General features: G+C 45.0%; 1 protein-coding gene across 1 annotated transcript in view; it reads left to right on the top strand.

Moving 5' to 3' along the window:
- The window catches only part of TMBIM1 (transmembrane BAX inhibitor motif containing 1), a 118,058-nt gene that overhangs the window by 64,297 nt on the left and 28,624 nt on the right, over positions 1 to 25,137 (top strand). Inside the window, exons 8-10 of the mRNA XM_077449635.1 lie at positions 2,351 to 2,388; positions 14,045 to 14,132; positions 19,056 to 19,151. Of these exons, the coding sequence (XP_077305761.1) occupies positions 2,351 to 2,388; positions 14,045 to 14,132; positions 19,056 to 19,151 (222 nt within the window). The remainder of the gene's footprint in view (positions 1 to 2,350; positions 2,389 to 14,044; positions 14,133 to 19,055; positions 19,152 to 25,137) is intronic.

The following is a 25,137-nucleotide window of genomic DNA, read 5'->3' as shown; positions in this document are numbered from 1 at the left end:
GTCTTTTGGTCTGTTTTCAGGTCCGAATTCAGCCCAAAATTCAGGCTGAAATTGGACCTGAAACGGTGAACCAGGACACACCGGACCCCCTGTTGTGAGCTGGATGTGGCGATGGTGTGAACCCAACCTAAGAGTGCTCTACTGATGTCAGCTCACTGTCGGCCCTGAGAAAGGTGAGGCCAGTGTCTGGAAGCCCTGGGAGGGAGGAGGTGAAGCCATGCAGTCAGGAGGGTGCAGAGGGTAGTCGGTAACCACCCGCCACCCACACAATGGGGAGAGTTGTTGGGCAAAATATGGTATTGCCCGGAAGGTCAGCTTACATTGGGTGTTGGCTCGGCTGCTTGCTATGGCTATGCATCAAAGGGAAGGGAAGAGCGGTTCCTTCCAATTACAGCATTACATACTCCTGTTTTCCAGTCCCATGTAAGTAACCAGATCATAACCTCTTCGATTCCCCTTCCTTTGATGCTGGAGTTCTTACCAGAACTTATCGGTATTTATTTTTTACAGACTAACAGATGCATCCAATCCTGATGAAGTGTTTTTTCCGTGAAACGCGTTGAGCATTGACAGGATGCAACCTTGTTTTAGCCAATCATCATTGCATCTTTTTATAATCCCTGTTATACTCGTTATTCTCTTACACGGAGTGTACACTCCATACATTGGTCACAGGCATGTGTTGCTATTTTGTTTTTAAGGTTATACATACATGAACCGTTTGGAATATATATTTATATTTTCTAATTCTATGTATCTGTGAACTGTACTTCATGTAACAATTACATATATGTAGTGGCTTTTAATGTACTTCATACTTGGTGTGATTCTATCCCCTCTTTATGATAAACTCATTAAGTCGCTATGGGGGAGATTTACTAAAACTGGAGCATTTAAAATCTGGTGCAGCTGTGTGCGCAGTAGCCAATCGGCTTCTAACTTCAGCTTGTTGAATTAGGCTTTGACAATAAAACTTGGAAGCCGATTGGTTTCTATGCAGCGCTGCACTAGACTTTGCACCTTCCAGTTTAAGTAAATCTCTCCTTATATACGCCTTACTTTAGTCAACTGCCACTTGCCTCACACAATGTCCCAACTTCCTTTCTATGTTTTACTGTTGGAATATTGGTGAGGGGGTGCACTGGACACCTTTGTTGCCATTTTGTGTTGGGTGTCCAGTGCACCCCTGTGCCTTTTTAAGTAGGGGTGGGCTCCTTCCAGACTCACCTTCCCTCTGCTATCCATTAGAATGCATGTTCTTCTACTATGGAGGCTCTCAAAAAAAATTAAGTTAGGACTGCAGATAATAATGGGGTGCCGTGAAGTGGCTCTGCATCTTATTCATGTACAGTGGAGCCTTGGTTAACGAGTAATGCAGTTAACCAGCGTTTTGAAAGAGGAGCAACCTTTTTTTTTTCTTTTAAAGTTGAGGTTAACACAAAAATTGAACCTCCGCTTTTCGGAACTCCCCCCGCCCCCGGTGTCATGTTTGGTACCTTTCAGGGGGCAGGGGGGTGCAGATACCTGTTGAGGACAGGTATTTGTACCCACTTCTGGGCATAGATTCCCACGGGAGTCTACACCTCTTCCTGACCCGCCATGCACGGGTCCCAGAGACAGCAGGGACCAATCGGATTAGGCTGCGCAACTCGCGCATGCGCAGTAGGGAACCGGGAAGTGAAGTCGCAAGGGAACCGAGGGACTGTTCGGTCTCAGGTGAAGACATCGCTGGACCCTGGGACAGGTGAGTGTCCTCTGGCGCCCTCCCCCCCCACCTCTGGCCACATGCGGTATTGCATGCAATAGAAGTCAATGCGGAATTAATTATCTTTGTTTCCATTGACTTCTATGGGGAAACTCGCTTTGAGTGCTTTGGATTACAAGCATTCTCCTGGAATGGATTATGCTTGTAATCCAAGGTTCCACTGTGAATGTGAGCAAATATGTAATGTCCGACATATCGTCGAGCAGGACAATTCAGTTGGTTTGAGCCTGGTTGGTGAACTGAGATGGGAATTTTCTTTGGTTTTGTTTGACAATTAATGGAGTCTCCCTATGTTCTTCATCGCATCACCCCGAAATAATGCTCCACCTGTATCTCAGGTTGGTGAGGATGATGGAACTCCTCATCGTGTTGTGGATAATGCAACTAGTGACCCCCTAAGTTCCTAAGAAGCAAATACCAAGCCAAGAGACTTTTTTTTTTTTTTTTTTTTTTCCTTCTGCTAAGATAAGCTATTAAAAAAAAAATGTATCCATTGGGGTTTATGGAAAATATACATTTGTACTTTACAGTTCTGCGTTTTGATTGTCTGCCATTTACATAACTTGAAATATTTCCTTTTTTCAGACTTTGGCCATGTCTTTCATGACTGGGACGATTGCCAGGTACAGTACATCTCATGACTACTATCTAAACATGTATTACCGGTGACATTCCCAGAATCCTCCGTGTTGATACAAAAGTTTCCACTTATCTATATGTTATGTTTAAAGTGAATCTGTGCCTTGCCATGCAGAGCCAAAATTTGTGCATGTTCTACATGATGATAAATACACAGACCACTGGTATACTTTAACCATACAAACAGGCGTTTATGGCACGTGTTCTTCCTTAACAAGTAAAATGACCGTTCAAAGGAAAAAAATATATTTTTACTTGTAATTTACAGTGTATAATGAATTGCTGTACAGTGGAACCTTGGATTATGAGCATAATCCGTTCCAGGAGAATTTTTTGTAATCCAAAGCACTCGCATATCAAAGCGAGTTTCCTCATAGAAGTCAATGGAAATGAAGATAATTAGTTCCGCATTGACTTCTATTGCATGCAATACCGCATGTGGCCAGAGGTGGGGGGGCACCGGAGAGCCTCAGAAATACTTGGGGGGACAGCTTGGCTGAACTCGGAAAACCTCGGAAAGGCTCAGAAACATTCGTAGTATTTCCAAGTGATTCCGAGTATTTCAGAACGGCTGACGAGTGCCACCGGCGCACCCGCACCTCTGGCCACATGCGGTACTATACACCACATTGGCTTGAATTCTGCTCGTTTTGCAAGACAACACTCGCAAACGGAGTCAGGATTTTTTTTTTTTTTTTTTTTTTAAAGTTGCTCATCTTTCAAAGGATGTTAACCAAGGTTCCACTGTACTTCATTATCATGTTAGACGACTGTACCAACTGCTCTTGTTGTAACTAAATTGCGGTCCACTTGCTCTTTTTACCTTTTTTTTTTTTTTTTTTCTATAAGGCTACTTTCACACTGAATGCGTTTTTCGGGTGTTTTATCTCTAAAAATAGCGCATGTAAAGCGCCTGGAAACGGACTCCCATGCCACCCCCCGGGGCGGTGTGCTTGTAGGGCAGGAAAAAGTCTTGCAAGCAGCATCTTTTGGGTTTGGAATTCCTGTATACAGTGCTCCTACACCGCCCCCTGCCCATTGCAACGAATGGGCAGAACTTCGGAAGCACCACAACACGGGCGGTTTTAACCCTTTTTTTCAGCCGCTAGCGGGGGTTAAAAGCTCCCAGCTAGGGTCCGAAAAGCGCTGCTAACACGACAGCACTTTACTGCCAACGCGGCTGCAGTGTGAAAGCAGTCTAAGACTTTGAAAACTGAAAATTTTTGATCTATGCTAAATATTTATAATAAAAAAAAAAATAAAATCTTGATGAACAAAAATATAGTTACCTTCACTTCATGTCCTGTAGGCACAAGAGAAGTAATTTTTTTCAAAAGTTAGGCAAGTCTTAGACAATTGTCACCATTGAAAGATTTCCTCTCTATCCCCTTACTAGAAACAGCTCAAAAGTTTAAATTATCCTTCACTTTCAACTCCAGCAACAATAGTCCCCAGGACATATAGAGAGGACACAGATCTAACCCTTCCTCATTCTATCCAAAGCTAAAAAAAAATCAAAATAAATAAATAAAATTCCCTTTTATATATACTTTAAGGCCCCTTTCACACGATTGGACCGTTCGGTTCCGCCTAGCCGTTTTTCAGGTGGACCTGATCGGACCATCCATTGTCCCCTATGGGGAGGAGGATGCCATCGGATGTGTGTCCGCTGACCTCTAATCAGACAAAATGTCAGTAGTGTATTTAGGTTCTGTGCTGCCCTGGGCCTGACTAAACTCATGCACCCCCTAATTTAAATATAACAAGGACACACCCCTTGCTGTTTAAGACCCGCCTTGAAATTTGAGTGGGGACACTAGTTCTTAGGGCCTGGGGGGGGGGACAATGGATTCCCTTAGTTTTACATAGATTTCCTCTCACTTCCTGTTTGGCTTTGGGACAGGAAGTGAAAGGAAATCTCTGCAATGGGACAGGGATGGTAAAAAAATAAACTGACAGGGGTTATAACCCTCCCTTACTCTATCCAAAATGAGAAAAAAAAACTGTTGCCTATAGTTCTACTTTAAGCACAAATTTCTGATAATTTTATGGAGAGGACTAAGAAGATATAACCATGCCAATGGTGCAGCAGAAAACATATAGCACAGTGAGGAAGGTTTGTGATCCAGGATGAGAGGACAGTCAAAATTAGAAGCAGCTCCCCCCACACACAGTTGCAGAATGCCAGCTGGAAGCAGTGCAGCCACTTTATGGGGGGCGCTAGACTAATTTGCGCCTCAGCCCAGTCAGCCCCATAGGACTGGTGCTACACTAATAGTGTAGTGCAAGCCGGCGGGGACTCTTTCCATGCTGCCCTAGGCATGGGCCTTGTCGGCCTAGGCCAGGATACAGTGTTGCACAATGCTCTGAAAACAAAACTATGGCGATTCGTTCGCCATCCAGCGGTTCAGATCGGATGGGATCGAATGAAACCGGGCAGGTGGTCTGTTTTTCATCCGGTCTCCCCATAGAGGAGAGCGGTGCTCTGACAGGTCCGTCCCTCCCAGTGAGCGGAGTCGGACCTGTCAAAACGGATCCGCCAAAATTACCGTCAAAGCAGATCCGTCCCATGTGAAAGTGGCCTAAAAGGGACATTCAATTTTTTTGTTTTTGTTTTTTAAATCATACTTGCCTAGGTGGATGCAACCTCATTTGGATGCTGCATCTGTCCCCTGCCAGCTCTAAGACTGAGAACCGAGTGGTCAAAGAACGTTGATCACTCGGTTCTCAGAGTTCCGTGAGCAGGGAGCTGGTGACCATCAGTCCGCGCTCTCTAGAGCACTAATCTATGGAGGGGGTGGAAGCAGCTGGCTCAGGCTTACAGCGGCTCGCCAACAGGAGTGCAGAATGAACTGTGCTCCATAGAAGAAGTACAGCCAAACAAGCTTTGGACTGTACTTCTCCTTTAAAGAAGAATTCCAGGTATGGACATTGGTCCAAGCTGAACCAATGTAACCATTGTATACAATGTACATACATACCATACCTTGCCCTTGGAAGCTGGAAATCAGAAGAAGACACCACTTCTCCAGGGATCTGCACTAGCTTCAGCGTTTTCTGATTGGATGAGTTGGAGAGCGTGACATTTCCACCCCGCCCAATCAGTGAACACTTTGTATTCTTTCACTATGACCGGCTCAGGGAAGTCATCCAGGATCCACTGGCTGTGCAGTGTGGTAGATTTGTGTAAATCACAAGATTGGCTGCACAGGTTTAAAATCTTTTCTCTGGTAAAACCGCAAACGTGGATGGTTTATCTGTGTAGCTTGTTTTCTGCTAATCCACTTTGGTGTGAAATAATGCAGTGAGGCCCCTTACACACGGGACAGGCTCCATTGGAGTGCCTGTTGACCCCTGCCGCTCCATACAGGAGACTGGATGGTCCGACCGGGTCCGCCTGAAGAAAAAACAAACAGGCAGACCCGATCAGCCCACTAGTGTGAAAGGGGTGTAAGATGGAGATTGCGCCTTTTCTTTAACCACTTCAGCCCCGGAGGATTTTACCCCCTTCCTTACCAGAGCACTTTTTGCGATTCGGCACTGCATCACTTTAACTGACAATTGTGTGATGTGGCACCCAAACAAAATTTACGTCCTTTTTTTTCCACAAATAGAGCTTTATTTTGGTGGTATTTGATCACCTCTGCTGTTTTTATTTTTTGCGCTCTAAACGAAAAAGAGTGACAATTTTGAAAAAACACAATATTTTTTACTTTTTGCTATAATAAATATCCCATTTAAAAAAAAAAAAATATTGCAATAAGCATATATTGATTGGTTTGTGCCAAAGTTTTAGCATCTACAAAATAGGGGATAGATTTATGGCTTTTTATTTATTTATTTTTTTTGCTAGTAATGGCGGCGACCTGCAATTTTTTTATATTTTTTTTTCCCATGACTGCGACATTATGGCGGACACATCGGACACTTTTGACACATTTTTGGGACCATTCACATTTACACAGCGATCGGTGCTATAAAATTGCACTGATTACTGTGTAAATGTGACTGGCAAGGAAGGGGTTAACACCAGGGGGCGCTCCAGGGGTTAATATGTTCCCTATGGGAGTGATTCTAACTGTGGGGGGGAGGGGACTCTCAAGGGGAGGAGTCCAATCGGTGTTCCTCTGTACTGGGAACACAGCACCTGTCTCCTCTCCACTGACAGGACGTGGATCTGTGCGTTTGTGCGTTTGTGCGTTTACATACACAGTTCCACGGTCCTGCTGTGTTCCCGGGCAATTGTGGGTGCCCGGCGGACATTGCGGCGGCCGGGCACTCGCACTGGGTCCCGAGCGACGCCACGTGTTCGCATGCCCCCTAGACGGCTGGGAATGAGAGGACGTCATATGACGCCCACCCAGGATGGGAGATCCCATCTGTGGGCGTCATATGACTATACACCGGGGCTGAAGTGGTTAAAGTACATGGCCTGGAGCTGAGTAAAACTAGGAGGAGGGCCAGCATGACTGGGGCCTGAAGAAGAGGCAGAGTATTAGTGGGTGATTTTGATATGCTGCAGTCTGTTTAGCAGATTGAAGAGTTCAAGGCAGAGGATGGGTCCTGTAGTGGGTAGAGAGGAGTGGGGGTGAAAAGTACAACAGAAAAGTTGTTTATAAACTGACTATATACTGCATATGCATTATGCTTGTCTAAGCAGCAGGTGGCGCTGTAGTATTATAGTGCAGCCTTTTTCAACCTGGGGTGCCGTGACAAATTGCCTAATACTTGATCAAAAATCGTACATAAGCCAGCAGGTGGAGTAAGTCTGCCTTTTTTAGTTACAAGAAGCCACTGGTTTTCATTATGCACCATTACAACTTTCTAGACACTGGCATCCTAACAACCAATCACATCATCAGTTAATAAGGAAGCTATGGAGGCAACAGACATCCTCCTTGTTTTACCCTCCTCTGCTTCTCTCCCTCAGCAGTGGGATGACCTTAGCTGACTGAAGGAAAGAAATTAAGGGAGAAAAGAAACATTGGGATACTAGTCGGCACCAGTGTGCAAAAGTGTATTTGCTTTGGATGAATAAATCGCCTCTAACGTGTTGGGTGTCCTACATGTGGATGTTGCTGCATTATGTAAAGCTATTAGAATATTTTTTTCATATTTCAGAATGGGGGGGGGGGGGGGCCTCAAGACTATCCATAATTTTAAGGGGTGCCTTAACTAAAAAAGGTTGAGAAACACCGGTATAGTGTGTAATTATGTCATCTATGATATAACAGGATGTTTATCTATCCTCTCTATGTACTTGGATGCTCCTTGTTCATGTTTCTCCATTCTGTAAAGACATACATTGATAAGCCATATTCCTGCATACAACAAACTTCCAGCATGATTTCAATACTCTGCTAACAGGAGGATCATGTCGCAGCTCAGCCCTTTGTTCCTAAACTTCACATGTAGGCAGAACAAAAGGTTGGTGACTTGGACAACATGCTGTCCCAGCTTAGAGCTGTGGCTATGGCCAAAGGCCCTGAGTGGCTACAAGACAAACTGTCAGACTTATTGCAGGAGCCCAGGCAGGTCTTTCCTGGGCCCTCTTCTTGTCCCTCACATGCTAGGCAGTCTAGGCCTTCTGAGCGCTTCATTCCTGAGTCTGGTAGCCCTTCTGCATGCCTGCTTCCTCTGGATCCCCGTCTATGGCAAACCCAGGGCAGGAGTGTTTTTCATCTGGCACCCACTCCCCTGCCCTCACACCTTTGCAGTGTGGATCGTGCGGCTGGCTATACAGGCTCCCTTCCTATGTCTAGTGCGGTCTGGTGTGGGAGTGGAATAGCAGCGGGTGCCGACCAGTTCCCGGAGTGGCCATGGTCCTCAGTGACAGAAGACATGGGTGGCATCTTTTTCCGGTATCCAGGCATCGCAGAGCGTGCACTGCGGATGAAAGGAGCAAGGCGTCGGCTGGTGAGGCTTTCTCCACTTTTCACAGAGCCCAGCTTGGGAGTAAGAGAGGGAGCGGCCGGGGGTTTCAAGTGTGACGGCGGCAGCTGCTGACAACATCAGCGGGCGCCTGCCGGACTCTGGGGCCAGCAACTGCACCCTGGAGACTGCTGAGGGGAGAGCGTGACAGTGTGGCTTGGTGAACAGAGTCTGAAGGGGTGCTCAGCGGCTCTGAAGATGTTGAACTCCCGTGCACTGCATGGGCATCCGGATCTGCAGCTAGATGTCCTGAGGGACAGAAGCAGCCAGGTGAGCTTTTTGTTTCATGTCCTCTCTTGTTCTTATTCAATCTCTACTCAAGGGAGCTCCAGGGGGCTTAGTTGACAGCTCAGCAGAGATCGGGTGTGGGATCATCAGATTCCTCCAGTCAGTGCCTTGCAGCGTCTGCGGTGACTACAGCGGGTAAGGCTTTGAACGACAATGCGGCTGACAAAGGAGTCGCCGGGGTACATCTGTCAAATGCCGCAAAAATGCGATGTGTATGTGTGCTTTGAAGGGCCTTTGGGTGCGCATCTAAAACCGGAAGTGAAGGAACGTATATGGAAAGGTGAGTATGTGGAAATTTATTTCTTTGTTGCCGTTGGAGAAATTTTACTTTACAGTTAGACCAGATGGATGAAAACGGAGGAAGAAAACGGTGGTATCAGTTGATTACCCGTATGTTCTCAAACTGGTTGCAGACGTGTGCAATTTTAGCGAGTGTCCTTAGGGAAGAGACCCCCTGAGAATTTCTGCCCCTATTTTGTTAGCGGTGAAGCCCAGCGAGTCTATGGTGGGGTTGCTTGGTTTCGCTATGACAAGCAATTTTGTCAGAGCAAGGCAGTCCGGCCCTCTTTATGGTGGGACCTCAAACATCATTCTCTGGATGAAACTCCTGTCGTCTCCACAGAGTTCGGTTCCTACCTTTTCAGGGTGGGGCCAAGGGTGTGGCAGCCTCTTCACAAGCGGTCACAAATCGCAGGGGGTTATGCGCTGTCCAGATCCTTCAAGCGTGGAAAAGGAGGTGATGCTGGAAAGGGGGAAGTGAAGGTAGAAAAGATGGCACCTTTCCTAAAGCATTCTAACAGGAAGGCATCTCGTGTGTTGCAGCTGGGTTTCTCGTAGGGTTTTTCTGATACCCTGCCAGTTGTTGGTGGTTCCTCCTATGGCTGATGGCTTGCAGTCTTGTTTACTTCCAGTGGTCATTTTCAGGGAAACGTTTCAAAGTAGTTTCTTTGGGTCGCATGGATGGCCCCCTTTTGATTCACTGCCAGTATTTCACCTTTGAGTATTATCCCCAAAAAGAACCAAATAAGTTACGCCTCATTCATCACTTGTTGTATCCTAAAGGGGGTTCATTGAATGATGCCATTAATCTGGTGCTTTGCATGGTGTCCTATACTTCTTTTGATATGGCAGTGTCATGGGTTCCTAGGTATGGTAAAGGTACGTTGGCCAAAACTGATATTGCGGCAGCCTTTTGTTGGTTGCCGGTACATCCTAGTTGTTGCCATCTGCTGGGATGCAAATGGCAAGGGCAGAATTTTGTTGGTTTACCAATGGTCTGTGCCATTTCATGTTGGTTGTTTTGAAATGTTTATTTCCTTTTAGGAATGGGCGGTTCGGGATGCTTGCGGCCTAATTCAGTCATTCATGACTTAGATGATTTCTTGTGCATAGGGTCTGCTGGAAGTACTATCTATGCCTCACTTTTGGCCAAGGTCCATCATGTTTTCCAGTTTTTTGGTGTGCCGTTTGACCCCTAACAAGACGGATGACTGGCCATGACTGGCCACTGAGTTGTGGTTTCTGGGTATGCCCATTGACACCGGGGCAATGGAATGTTGTTTGCCTGTGGACAAACTTGAAGATCTGAAGGGGACGGTTTCTGCCACCGGGCAAGGCAAAAAAAAAAACAATTCAACTTAATGCTGTGCAATCTCTCTTGGGCAAGTTGAATTTTGCTTGTTGCAGTATGCCCATATTTTATTTTTTTCTAGATGATTGGCAGCTGCTACAGCTGGCGTTAATGCCACGTACACACGACCGGATGTTTTGACAGCAAAGGTCCGACGGAACTAGTCCGTCGCACAACTCGATCGTGTGTGGGCTCCATCGGACCTTTGCTTGTCAAAAATCCGGCGGACTTTAGAAATAGAACATGTTTTAAATTTTTCCACCAGAACTCCGCCGAACCGTGAAATCCATTCGTGTGTATGCTAGTCCAACAAAAACTGACGCTAGGGCAGCTATTGGCTACTGGCTATGAAATTCCTTATTCTAGTCCGGTTCGAATTCGTCAGGCTTTGGTGTGATTGTGTGTGGTCAAGTCCGTTCATTCGGGACTCCGTCAAAAGTCAGTCGGAAAGACCGTCGGACCTAGTCCCTCAAAGTCCAGTCGTGTGTATGCGGCATTAGGTGCCATATCCTTATATTGGGCTGGGGCGGGATCACCATAAGGACTTCCAAGTGTAGGATTCATTTCTGGTTTCTTACAATGGTCTCTCTTTGGCTGGAGCAGGTGATTTCCAATTTTGATCTGATCTAGACATGTTCACTGCCGTGGCGGGCACTGCTGGTTATGGAACCTGCTGTTGGGGCCGTTGAAGTGCTGAGTGATGGTTTGCCAGTGGAATGGAGGGAGGTTGGTTTAGTGTGTAATTTGGCTGTTCGGGAACTGTTTTCCTATTGTACTCTCCATGGAATTGTGCACGTTTCAGGAGTTGATAACTCCTGGTTGATGCTTTGTCTCTCGTTTCCAGTGGGACAGATTACATCAGTTGGCACTGGAAGCAGAGCAGCATGGAATTCCATGCCCCAAGCAGCTGTGGAGCACTGCATTGCCGCTTCCAAGTTCTCAATTCGTCATTCAGTATGTGAGTCAACTTGGTCTTCATACCGCGGTGTGTCAGGAATGGAGCGATCTGGTGAATGAGGATGGGGGGGTGTTCCCGTAAGGACGATGATGTACACATGGTTTTTCCAACTCAACTAGGAGATTACCTTGTTCTGTGCCGTCTTTGTGCTGGCCATTTTAATTTTAATTTTTTTTTTTAAAAATTGGGGGGGTTTCAGGTGCGGTAATTGGTAAGTCGTAACAAACATGGTGAGGATGGTTTGAGCATACAGGATGTGTGGTTACGGGACACTACTTGGGTATTTTGTTAAGAAAATCTAACACCGATCAGTCGGGGAGGGGTTCTTGGATTGAGTTGTGGGGTTCCCTCTTTTCCAGTTTGCCCTGTCCGGGTTGTGCTCTTTTTTTTTTCTTTTTTTTTTTTTTCACGGTTTTGGGCAAATCTTCCTGGAGCTTTCTTTATGCATGCAGAAGGGACAGCAATGTCTCGCTTCTAGTTTTGGGCGATGTTCAGGAAATGTCTGTCCGCTGGTTGGAGTGCAGACCACTGTTCTTCTCATTACTTTATCTGTTGGGTCAGGCTAAGTTGTGTGGTCCGATTTATAGTTGCCAGGTCTGTGTGGCGTATATGGCTCGCTCTGTTGGAAAGATTTGTTATGCATTGACCGTATTATATGCATTAAACTTGTTTTTCTTGTGAATGTTTTATTTAAAGTGGTTGTAAACCCTTACAAACCACTTTGACCTACAGGTAAGCCTAGATTAAGGCTTACCTGTAGGTCCAAGAAATATCTCCTAAACCTATATGGTTTAGGAGATATTTGCCCGAAAACGGGCACCGCTGTCTACGGCGCATGCGCTGTAGACAGCGGCGCGCAGGCGCACTGAGCGCGACATTCTCAGCGACGGAGCTGCCGCGCGTGTCGGCTCCCGTGCGCATGCGCGGGAGTGACGTCTTTGCGGCTTCGCCAAATGACAGCGGCGGAGCTGCGAGACCCCACCAACAAGATGGATGCGGTGGACTACAGGGGACAACGGCGACTTCGCTGGCTCCTGTGTCAGGTAAGTGACACATAATGGACTACTATGCGATGCATAGTAGTCCATTATGCTTTGCCTTTGCAGGGAATCAAAGAGGAAGTAAACTCATCAGGGTTTACTTCCTCTTTAATGGTTTGTAATAAAAAGCTGCAATGGCCATTGGACTCCAAATAAAATGCGTCGTCTGGCCATTTTGGAAGGGGGGGGGGGGGATTGGTCAAGTGTTTAATGTTTTATAGATAATCGGAGCCTCTACACTCAGCAGGTCCCTCAGTCATACAAACTAACAAGTAAAAAGGTTGGACAAGTTTAGTTTACAAAACAGAATGATGTGCACTCAGAGACTCAATTGAGGTTGTGACCCAGAAGATGAGGAAGTCGCCTCTTTCCTCAGAAACCACACACCTACAGTACGTGAGGAAATGAGGGTAGCAGTGTCTTACTCCGTTTTGCATTCTGTGTATAAAATCATTAGACGTCAAAAATAACTAGGGGTCAGCCAAATGGAAATTTTGGTGCCGAAAATGAAGGCTGCACTAGGCCGAAAACCGATACTGAAAATGACAGTTTTTAATAATTCAACTTTTTAATTAACACTATCAATTTAAATTTAATATGAATTTGTTTGCCGTTATTGGAACCTTTAGTGCAAGAAAGGTCAAGAAAAATCCAGTTTGCGGTCTCGAACCATCTCTTGTATCATGTCTGCAATCTCTTACTTAAACACACTGCTAATCGTATTGGCAAAATTTCCATTTGATGCACCTCTAGGAGATATGATACAGAAGATGGTCAGAGACTGCAGACATGATACAAGAGATCAAAGCAGCCTCACCAGTGTCCATCAAATGCAGCCTCACTGGTGCCCGTCATATGCAGCCTACCAGTGCCCAGCAACCACATCAGTCGCAATTAATAATAAATAATAAACAATAATAAAAACTTTATATTATTAATTTTGTTCCGTTCCATTTGTTTAGATGTGACATTCGTACTCTTAGATAATTTGTAGCTTCGCATACATTTTGTATTCGTTATGTTCACTAAAAGCCACATTTGAACGGAAATTCCAATACCTATAATTTACATAGTTACATAGTTAGTAAGGTTGAATAGACACCAGTCCATCTAGTTCAACCTGAGTGTCTACAATTGTCCCTATCCCTATATAGTGCACACTCGCATCGATCCCTACCCTCAAGGAGAAAGGCTCCATTTCCTGATTCCCATATCCAAGATGGCGGCGGCAGCACTCGAGTGTCGATCTAGAGATCGGCTTCGGGTGCCGACATCGCGGGCGCGCTGGACAGGTAAGTGTCACTATTTTAAAAGTCAGCAGCTGCAGTATTTGTAGCTGCTGGCTTTTAAAAAAAAAAAAAAAAACACGGAGTCCCGGTGGACTCCCTCTTTAAGCGACGTGGATTAAAGTCAGAGTATGCCCTCTAGTGGGCTAAGCTACATGCAGACGATATATCTTACCATAATGAATTTTGCATGTATAAACCCCCACCCCCCCAACCTTCAAGCCCTCCTACTTACCTGAGCTCAATCTCGATCCAGTGATGATAGACTCTGAACAGCCGCACTCCAAAAAAAATCTTATTGTGAAAACAGGATCACTCTGTACAAGCCGCAGCAAAGCAATATTGGCTAGCGCGTTTCACACTACCAAGAGTGATTAAGGCTGTAACATAACAAAATGGGGAAAAAGTGAAGCTCTGTATAAAATAGACCATTTAGTGTAATATGCACCAATGATAAATGATGGAGTCTTGATGGAATGGTGACATTCTATTCTGTTTCTGTTGCAGTTTTTACAGCACACAAGCGGTACTCATCACCCTGGCCATCACCGCCATCGTCGCCATCGCTGTGACTGTTTTCTGTTTCCAGACCAAGGTGAGGAAGCTCATTGGCCTCTGTGTGCTCCGAGCTGAATTATTGAGTTCAACTTGCCATGAGCAGTAAAACCATAATTGCAAAAAAATGTAAATCAAAGACTACAAGGCGCTATTGTTCCATGACAGTTTTGGAAATAAAATCTGGGTACACCCTTCTGTCCATGACCACTTGTAACCACACCCACAGTTGTAGCCACACCCACAAAACGTCTGCCCCCATTTCTAAGTTGGTCCTAGATTTTTGGAAAAAAGTTAGATATATAAAGCAGAGAAGCTATAGATAGAGGATAGATGATGCGGTGCGCTGCAGGGAATTGTGATTATGGGCAAATTGTGGTAACAATGGCCAGTGTATGGATTAAAAGGAAAAACTTGACCTGCCGAGAGCAGGGGTCAGAGGTATATAACTTGGAGGTCGACAGTACGCAAGGCTGAGTGCAGGGGTCGGGAGTACGCAAGGCTGAGTGCAGGGTTCGGGAGTACCTATGACAGAGCGGCACGGATCGGGAATACGCAAGGCGGAGCTTTGGGGGTCAGAAGTACATAAGGCAGAGGGTCAGGGGTACATAAGATGAAGCGTCAGGGGTCAGGAATGCGTAAGGCCAAGCGTCAGGAATCGGGAGTAAGGCAGCGGAGGATTAGGGGTACATAAGGTGGAGCATCAGGGGTCAGGAGAATATAAGGCAGAGCGTCAGGGGTACGTAAGATGGAGTGTCAGGGGTCGGGATTACGTAAGGCGGAGCATCAGAGGAACATAAGGCCGGAGCGTCAGGGGTCAGGGGGAACGTAAGGCGGAGTGTCAGGGGTCAAGATTAAGTGATGCTAGAAATTAGTGCATTACAGCTTTAAACACTGTTAGCTATACGTTTTCCCTTTTTTTTACTGCCATTTTTTGCTCAGTAGCAACCAATCATTTTACAGCTTTTCTGTTTAAATTCAGGTTAGCAAAATTAAGACCAGTATACTGTGTTAGTCAGTAACAATATACTGGTCTATACTTTTCCACCTGAACGAAGAAAATTGTAGAGCTGTCAATTGTTGCATTGCAACCTACAGCTTCAAAAGCTCATCTCTGGAGAAAATATGTTTCCTCCTTTTTTGTGAGCCGGGTAAGTAACCAGATCTGTTGTCTAATAATAATTCAATCACTTTTACCGATCACTCAGGATCACTTCTCATTCACATCACGCTCCTGCGGCGATAGTTGCATGGTCGCATAGTTCAACCCGCACTGCCCAGGTGCTGCAGCCACCCCAATATCAGTAACTCAGCACTGCACTCTGCTTATTACAAAGGGCAAAAAGCCTTCCAGTGTACAAAATGAACATCATAAATATTCATTTTTTTTGTACACATTTTGATGGTATTTACAGTTTTATTTACTGGAGGATGTCTCCTTAAACAAGAATGAAAACCACAATCCACATGTGAAGAAATAGTGCTTAATTTACTAAAGGCAAATAGACTTCGCAAAGTGCAGTTTCAGAGCTTAATAAATGAGGTAAAGCTTCACTTTGTAAAGAGTACACAATCAAGTGTAAGAAAAACAAAACAAAAAAAAAACCGCATTTTTGCTTGCACATGATTGGATGATGGAAGTCAGCAGAGCTTCTGGTCACTTATAAGCTCTTGAAAAATGCCCAGTTTTTAGTATATCGACCCCATAGTGTCCAAAATCTTCACACTTCTCTGCGATACGCCCGCCATCACTATATAAAGCAGCTCAACTTGAAATTATGACCCACTTATAATTCACTCAAATGCGCCTCTCCCTATAGGGGTTATCACTTTAGTGTGCCAAATTGCTGGAATCCTGTACCACCTCTCTGTATAGTTATATATATATATACATTTCCAACTATCCAGATATTAATGCGCACAAAAAAGTTAACCCTTTTATAGTGTTTTCCATTAAATAACCAGCTTTATTAAAAGATTTAAAGTGACATTCACATTGTAATGTGCACAATAGCTGCTGCACTACAGGTACAGAGCTTGCAGGTTGCCCAGAGTAACCACTTGCAGTATTGTTAGTAGAGGCGGCCGCTTGTGGGTCCATATAATCCAATTGTGCACTATCTTGCCACTGTTCCCTTTTAAAACTGTCGCACCACGCTGTGCATGAACATACTGAGCAGTAATCTCCTTCTGTGACAGACTCGGCCGGGACTGAATGCTAGCCTCTTGATTACTGACTATAGGCCCTGGCATTTCAGGTAGCTACAAGCATTTAGAAAGATATTGTGTTATGTAATGCAAAAGGACATTATTAAGACGGCCATGATGGTCTCTGCCAGTGGGGGACTCGTATAGCTGATGTATGTGAAAAGAATGCTGATTGATGAGATCTGGAAAGCCCCTGGGTCTCCTGTTGTGTACTAGTCTTTCACCCATTGTTTGTGCTAATTAACCCTGCTATTGTATGAAGGAGTTCTGTGTTTATATTTATGATGATGTGTATTTGTATAGTCGGTGAGCTAGGGGACGTCAAGGCTACCCTGAAAGGTCGTATCTGAGTCACCAAGTCTGGATAAATGATTAGTAAACTAGGTTGTGTTAATTAGGTTTCTGGTTACAGTTTGTATTACTAGCCTGCTGTATATATTTGTGTCATCTCAAATAAAACGGTTCATGTTGAGCAACCAAACGAGTATTGCCTCGTTTGTGGTTCTCAGCGGTTGGAATATCTGATATCTATGTTATATTCAGACTGGGAGGAAGCGGTATATGACGAAAGCACTCATGCGGAGTGTGGGACGTTTCGTTACCCGTTCCACCCAAACTCCGTGTACCACTGAGTGCAGCGCAGAGTCACGGATTATTTCATTTAAAATTTGGAGTTATATGTGGGACATTTTTTAGACTTCAGCAGCAGCAAATATAACACTTTTTATACATATTGGCACTAGTAATTGTTGCACAGGAGTAAAAAAAAAAAAGTTTTCAACCCAGTATGGTGGGACTCTGCAGATAATTGCGCATGCATGGTAATAATGGGTGGCAGGCTGACCCGCCATACATGCATAATTAGCTGCAGAGACCAGCAGCCTCATATTGGGGTAGCTGTGGCACCTGAACAGTACAGGTGGGACTAAACCACTGGGGATTTTGCCAGGGACGGACCCCTCAAAACTGGGACTGTCCCTGGCAAATGGGGATGAATGGCAACCTTATTCTACTGCCCTCTATGCCTCTATTGGGAAGATTTCCCCTCCCCTCCTGTGTGAGCACTGGAATGGGAAGTGATGAGGAAGTGGCAATAAAAAAAATATTAAAAAAATAAATAAAAACAACAAAAAACAAACCCGTCATGTCATACTTGCCTCCTCTATACAGTTGGTTTTGCAGAGTGGGCCCCGATCCTCCTCTTCTGGGGTCCCTCAGCGGCGCTCCTGGCTCCTCCTCCTTCTCGAGTTTCACGTGGAGAGCCGCTCTCACTCGGGGGAACTCATGCCGGTACGCTCCCATGTCCTGCTGCTGACACAGACAGAAGGACTCTGCCCCACCCCCGGCTTCCGCGTCATTGGTTTTGATTGACCGCAGCAGGAGCCAGTGGCTGCGCTGCTATCAATCTATCCAATTAGGACCCGAGACGCAGGCTGGAGCTGGTTTGCTCATCCCTGTCGCTGTAAAGACCGGGTTCAGGTAAGTAATAGGGGGACTCTGGGGGGGCTGCTGCATTACTGGAGGTTTTTCACCCTAATGCATAGAATACATTAACCACTTCAGCCCCGGACCATTTGGCTGGCCAAAGACCAGAGCACTTTTTGCGATTCGGCACTGCGTCGCTTTAACTGATTTAACTTAATTGCGCAGTCAGGCGACGTGGCTCCCAAACAACATTGACATCCTTTTTTTTTTTTTCCCCACAAATAGAGAAAAATAGTTTTCTCTTGGTGGTATTTGATCACCTCTGCATTTTTATTTTAAAAAAGCGACAATTTTGAAACAAAAGCATTATTTTTTACTTTTTGCTATAATATCCCCCAAAAATATATATAAAAAAAAATATTTTATAGTATATTATACATATTCTTCTACATATTTTTGGTTAAAAAAAAAATTGCAATAAACGTGTGGTTTGCGCAAAACATGTACATATGTGTGTGTGTGTGTATATGTATGTATGTATGTATGTATGTATGTGTGTGTGTATATATGTATGTGTGTGTGTGTGTATATGTATATATATATATATGTGTGATATATATATATATATATATATATATATATATATATATATATATATATATATATTATATACACACACATGTATGTACATGTTTTACGCAAACCACACGTTTTATTGCAATTTTTTTTTTACCAAGAATATGTCTCATGACTGCGACATTGGGGCGGACACATCGGACACTTTTGGCATGATTTTTGGACCATTGACATTTATACAGAGATCAGTGCAATTAAAAATGCATTGATTACTGTGTAAATGTGGCTGGCAGGGAAGGGGTTAGCTGTAGCCGTTAAGTGTGTCCTAGGGAGTGATTCTAACTGGGGGGGGGGGGGGGCGCGCGCGCGTTATGTGTGACATGACCCCGATCGCTGATCCCGATTACAGGGAGCTGTGATCAATATCAGTGTCATTAGGCAGAACGGGGAGATGCTTGTTTACATTAGAATGTCCCCGTTATTCCTCTCCGTGAGACCATCACGGGTATCCCCGCAGACATTGAGTCCGTGGGACCGTGATCACACTCACGGAGCCTGCCCACAAACTACTTCTTAAAGGCCAATGTACAGGTATTCAATATTCAATGTTGATTGAGAGGGTGAAGCTCCACTATTTACAAAACTAAAGTGTGGGCCTCACTGTAAATGACCTTCATCTTCAATATATTTTAATAAGTGATATGTTTTGGAATTCTGTGATCATGAACATGTCACTGCTCTCTCTCCCGGATAGGTGGACTTCACCTCCTGTGCCGGACTGTTCGCCGTCCTGGGGATAGTCCTCTTTGTTACGGGGATTGTGACCGCCATCGTCCTGGCTTTTAAATACGTGAGTACATATAGCATATTAAAATGTCTGTAAATATAGAGGGTACACCACGGCAATGCCCTATCAGTATTTATCATGCTGTGATTTTTAGCTGCGTGTGTGTGTGTGTGTGTGTGTGTGTGTGTGTGTGTGTGTGTGTGTGTGTGTATATACATATACATATACACATACACATACACACATACACACATACACACATACACACATACACATACACACATACACATACACATACACATACACATACACATACACATACACATACACATACACATACACATACACATACACATACACATACACATACACATACACATACACATACACATATATATATATATAATAAGAAATGGAGGATGTAGGCCAGGGGTGCCCAAGAAGTGGCCCACGAAGCCCTCTGATGTGACCTCCTTCTCTGGAATGGCAGGTTGGCAAGTCCAGATCGCCAGGTTGCCGACCTGCCATCCCCGAGTATCAGTGTTGGGAATAAAGGTGGCGGCAGAGGAAGCAAGAAGCTGTGCAGAAAAGCGGAAATAAGCCGATGCTTCCTGTATAGTGCCGGCTCCTGTCACAGGCGGAGTGATACCAAATGCACTCCCCCCTGGGACAGCAACAGCCGGCAATACCTGAATAGAAGACTTATTAACCACTTAAGGGCCCGGGCTGCCGCAGTTTTACGTCGGCTGTTTGAAGGAGGATAGCTGCCATAACCCTGGAATCCTCTTTGTCAGCGGGCGGTCCACTACAGGTCTAAGGTATGGTGGGAACCCCTAATAATGGGCACAGCAGGTGTACAGACCCGGGAATTCAGCACAGGGATGGTGGGAACCTCTCATAATGGGCACAGCAGGTGTACAGACCTGGGAACTCGGCACAGGGATGGTGGGAACCCCTCATAATGGGCACATCAGGTGTACAGACCCAGGAACGCAGCACAGGGATGGTTGTGCCCATTATTAGGGGTTCCAGCAGGTGTACAGAACTTGGACCTCTTCCAAGGAATGGTGAAAGCCCCTCATAATGGGCACAGCAGGTGTACAGACCCGGGAATTCGGCACAGGGATGGTGGGAACCTCTCATAATGGGCACATCAGCTGCGCAGACCCTGGTACTCGGCACAGGGATAGAGGGAACCCCTCATGGGCACAGCAGGTGTACAGACCTGGGAACTCAGCACAGGGATGGTGGAAGCCCCTCATACTGGGCACAGTGGGTGTACAGACCTGGGAACTCGGCATAGGGATTTCATGAATAGTCCCCAAATATATTTATAAATATCTCAGGATAACAGATGGGAAGAGATTGTACTGTGTGTTGGGTTTACAACTGGCTTTGATCCAGAGAGAAGTTTTCTTGCACATTTGTGATTGGCTAAAATGAGTGTATTGTAGGTTCAGATTGTAATGTGTCCGTCCAACCTATCGGCATTCCAGATATAAAATAAAGCTTAGCTTTGTTTGGGGTGACCCTTTAATCCCCCCCCCCCCATGTTCTCGTCACTTCTACATATTATAACCCCTCTCATCCTCCCCCCTTGTAATTGCTCCTCAGACACCCAACGGGTGATGCTTATTCGCTGCCCCCACTGCTCTTCTACTATTACAGTTAATAATTGCCAGTAATTGGCATCTCTGGGATTTCGCAACAGAAGTCGCTCAGCTGGCCTCTCCCGGCGGACACTCGAGGTGACGTCACTGATATGGCTAACCATTCACCATCTCAAAAAATATCAACAAACAGGAAAGGAGGGTGTGCCACACGTAACCAAAAGGTTTATACAAGGAGAGAACGCCTTCAAGAACGCCACGCCAAGACGCACGGCGACACCCTGTGGCCATATTTGCAACTGCAGGAAAAAAAGGACATTAATGTGTAACTAAAGGCAAAACTTTTTTTTGTTTTGGATGTATTGCAGAGGGATTAGAACACCTGCTAGGTGTTTATTGCTGTCAGTGCCCCCCCGTTAGGGAGATTCCTCCCTCCACTATTTGTCCTGTTTTACCTTTTTATGATCGAAAGTGATAGTAAAAGAAAATCCCAAATTTTTGGGTTGTCCCCCAGAAAAGTAATAGAGAGGAAATCCTTCAATGGGGACACTGGTTCTGATTACACTCCGGGAATCTCCTTGGAGGGCTTTCCTCTGCCTTCCTGTTTTGGCTATGGGTCAGGAAGTCATAGGGAAACCCCCCACAATGGGACACAGATGGTAAAAAAAAAAAAAAAATCGGACAGGGGTTATAACCCTCCCGCTCTATCCAAAAATGAAAAAAAAAAAGTTCTGCCTTTAGCTACACTTCAAATTGGAACTTCGGAAAATACCCGCCTCAACCTTCCAGGGTTGGGACGTTTACATCCCTAGCCAATCGCTATCATACACCTCATCTCCACAAGGGAATAACTAATAGGATTTTCCTATATGGGACTAATGCCACGTACACACGGGCGGACTGTATGGCGTACTTAGTTCGTCATACAATCCGACGGACAGTCCGTCGTACTTTCGACTGAACGGACTTGACCACACACTGATGCACAAACAGTCCGTCGAAAGCTTGCGCGATGACGTGTACAGCACGTACGACGGGACTAGAAATAGGAAGTCCAATACACAGCAATGCAACCTTTCGCCGTGTAAATCCTTTCTGAGCATGCGCCATTCTTAGTCCGTCGAACTAGCCTACTCACGAGCGGATTGTCCGCTGAAACCAAAGTACGACGGACAGAATTTCGAAAAATCCGAAATTCTTAGTACGCCAGACTGCACGCTGAAAAAGTCCGCTGAAGCCCACACACGAGCGGACTGTCCGCTGAAATGTGTTTCGACGGACTAAGTACGCCATACAGTCCGCCCGTGTGTACGCGGCATAAGAGGCAGAAAGGTCCAGGACTCTGTATTGTCTTGTCACGTGATGTTGGAGGAAATGTCTTCCCTTCCTAACAGTGTTCATTTCATCGACTAAAATATTCCGTCAACTAAATTAACACTATTTTAATCAGCTAAAATACAACTAAAACGAAAAATGGCATTTCAGTCAAAAGGAGGACTAAAACTAAATTGAAATTTGACGTCAAAATTATCACTGGTTATATACAGTGCCTTGAAAAAGTATTCGTACCCCTTGACATTTTCCACATTTTGTCATGTTTACAACCAAAAACTTAAATGTATTTTATTGGGACGTTATGTGACCAACACAAAGTAGCATATAATTGTGAAGTGGAAGGAAAATGATAAATGGGTTTTCAAAATTCTTTATAAATATGTGAAAAATGTGGGGTACATTTGTATTCAGCCCCCTTTTACTCTGATACCCCTAACTAAAATCTAGCGGAACCAATTGCCTTCAAGTGGTTGTAAACCCCCCCCCAAAAAAACCCTGCAAGACAAAGGCATAATGAGTTAGTATGCATAGCATACTAACTCATTATGTATTGCGTACCTTAGATCGAAGCCCCTGCAGCACTCCTTGTTCATCGCTCTGGCCGGCAACATCACTCCCGGAGTTACTTACAGGTATTGCGGGCTCCGGCGCTGTGATTGGCCAGAGCCGCAATGACGTCGCTCCCACGCATGCACATGGGAGCCGCCGGTAACGGCATGTACGTGACGTTGCTTCAGTGCGCATGTGCCGATGACATCGGCAAATACATCGGATATCCCCTAAACCGTGCCTTTGTTTCAGTGCACATGTGCCGATGACATTGGCACATGCAAATACATTGGATATCCCCTAAACCAGTGATGGCGAACCTTGGCACCCCAGATGTTTTGTAACTACATTTCCCATGATGCTCATCTACACTGCAGAGTGCATGAGCAGCATGGGAAATGTAGTTCCAAAACATCTGGGGTGCCAAGGTTCACTGACCTAAACCATTCAGGTTTAGGAGATATCCAGGGTAGCTACAGATGAGCATTTTTTTTAAGATTTACCTGTAGCAAAAATTGTGTTTGTAAGGGTTTACAACCACTTTCAGAAGTCGCCTAATTAGTACATAGAGTCCACCTGTGTGTAATTTAATCTCAGTATAAATACAGCTGTTCTTTGAAGCCCTCAGAAGTTTGTTAGAGAACCTTCGTGAACAAACCCCATCATGAAGGCCAAGGAGCACACCAGACAGGTCAGGGATAAAGTTGTGGAGAAGTTTAAAGCAGGGTTGGGTTATAAATAAAATCTCCCAAGCTTTGAACATCTCATGTAGCACTGTTCAATCCATCATCCGAAAATGGAAAGAGTATGGCACAACTGCAAACCTACCAAGACATGGCCGTCCACCTAAACTGACCGGCCGGGCAAGGAGAGCATTCATCAGAGAAGCAGCCAAGAGGCCCATGGTAACTCTGGAGGAGCTGCAGAGATCCACAGCTCAGGTGGGAGAATCTGTCCACAGGACAACTATTAGTCGTTCTCTCCACAAATCTGACCTTTATGGAGGAGTGACAAGAAGAAAGACATTGGTGAAAGAAAGTCATCAGAAGTCCCGTTTGCAGTTTGTGAGAAGCCATGTGGGGGACACAGCAAACATGTAGAAGGTGCTCTGGTCAGATGAGACCAAAATTCAACTTTTGGGCCTAAAAGCAAAATTCTATGTGTGGTGGAAAACTAACACTGCATATCACCCTGAACACACCATGTAGTGTAAGGGCCTTCCTGATTGCATACAAATTGAAACTCTTAAGGTTTGACCTCATAATTATACAGTTTTGGTAAATCTGAAGACAAAAATCTGTGGCAAATTGAATAGTGTGTATGGGGTATAAGGAACACTAGTGAGCAGGAAAGTGATCCAGTGGCTAATGAGCCACTCGCGCTTCACACGTGTGGTGCAAACCCTGTTTACATATGCGACTTGCATATGCATTCACTTCTGCGCGTGAGCACGGAGGGATGGGGGTGCTTTCAGTTATAATTTTTTCTTTTATTTTATCTTTTATTTTTACACACTTCTTCTTCTTTTTTTTTTTTTTTTTTTTTTTTTTATCCCTATCACAAGGAATGTAAACATCCCTTGTAATATAAATAAGGTTGACAGACCCTCTTTATGGAGAGATCTGGGGTCAAAGAGACCCCAAATGTCTTCTTTACCTTCAAATGGAAAAAAGTAATCTTTCGCTTTAAAAAAAAAAAATTAAAAAAAAAGTTTACTTCCACCATAGACAGACGTTGCTTCGGTCCTCCAAGGCCATAGAGGTGATCTGGTCTCTGGTAGCCTTTGTGGCCAGCCAGCCATTGGATTATTTCTCGGGCGTGCCGGTGAAAACTGTAAGCCTAAAACACTAGTGAGCAGTGGCGGGAGGGGGGGGGGGGGTGTCCCCTCCTCTACCCTGTTTGGCCACCTCCCACCCAACATCCTTCAACCTAAAAATCAGAGGAGCTGGGAGAAAAATTGTCAGGCAATCGGATGCAGTTATTGTTTGGTAGCCTAACAGCCACAGGGAGTCAGAATGCCGTATCTGGAAGGGAAGATTCCTCCATCCACACTGTTTAGCATGGATTGGGGAATCCATAGATTTTTTCTCATTAGGCCCCATAAGAAATCTTACTGTGTATGGCTAGCTTTAGCAGTGTATATTTATTGTCCCGGGATCTTTCGCTACAGCCCACCAGACAGAAATGACCCCCTTTATGCCGAATGCAGACAAAAATCCCAGCGTTTCTCTTCCATTGTCTCCGAAGAGAAGTCTAAAGGCTTGTGATTTGACAGAAATGTCGGGGCAAAACGTTTTTATATTGGGGATTCAGAGTAATTGTGGCTAAGGCCTTGAGATCTAAAATGCTGAAAAAACAATAAAGAGCTAATGACAGAGCATTTAGCCAGACAACTAATGATGGTGATTGTAAATTTAACTTAAAAAATAAATAAAATAACAAACATGTCCTACTTGCCTGCTCTGTGTAATGGTTTTGCACAGAGTAGCCCCGATCCTCCTCTTCTAGGGCCCCCCTGGTGCTCGATCAGGCTGTGTGTGTCCATAGACACAGCG

This window comes from Lithobates pipiens, unplaced genomic scaffold (assembly GCF_037356315.1).
Source record: "Lithobates pipiens isolate NorthernLeopardFrog02 unplaced genomic scaffold, aLitPip1_a1.2 Scaffold_22, whole genome shotgun sequence".
In the NCBI taxonomy this organism is placed as follows: domain Eukaryota; kingdom Metazoa; phylum Chordata; class Amphibia; order Anura; family Ranidae; genus Lithobates; species Lithobates pipiens.
The sequence above is the reverse complement of the archived record's forward strand: the minus strand, read 5'-3'. Positions and strand labels throughout refer to the sequence as shown.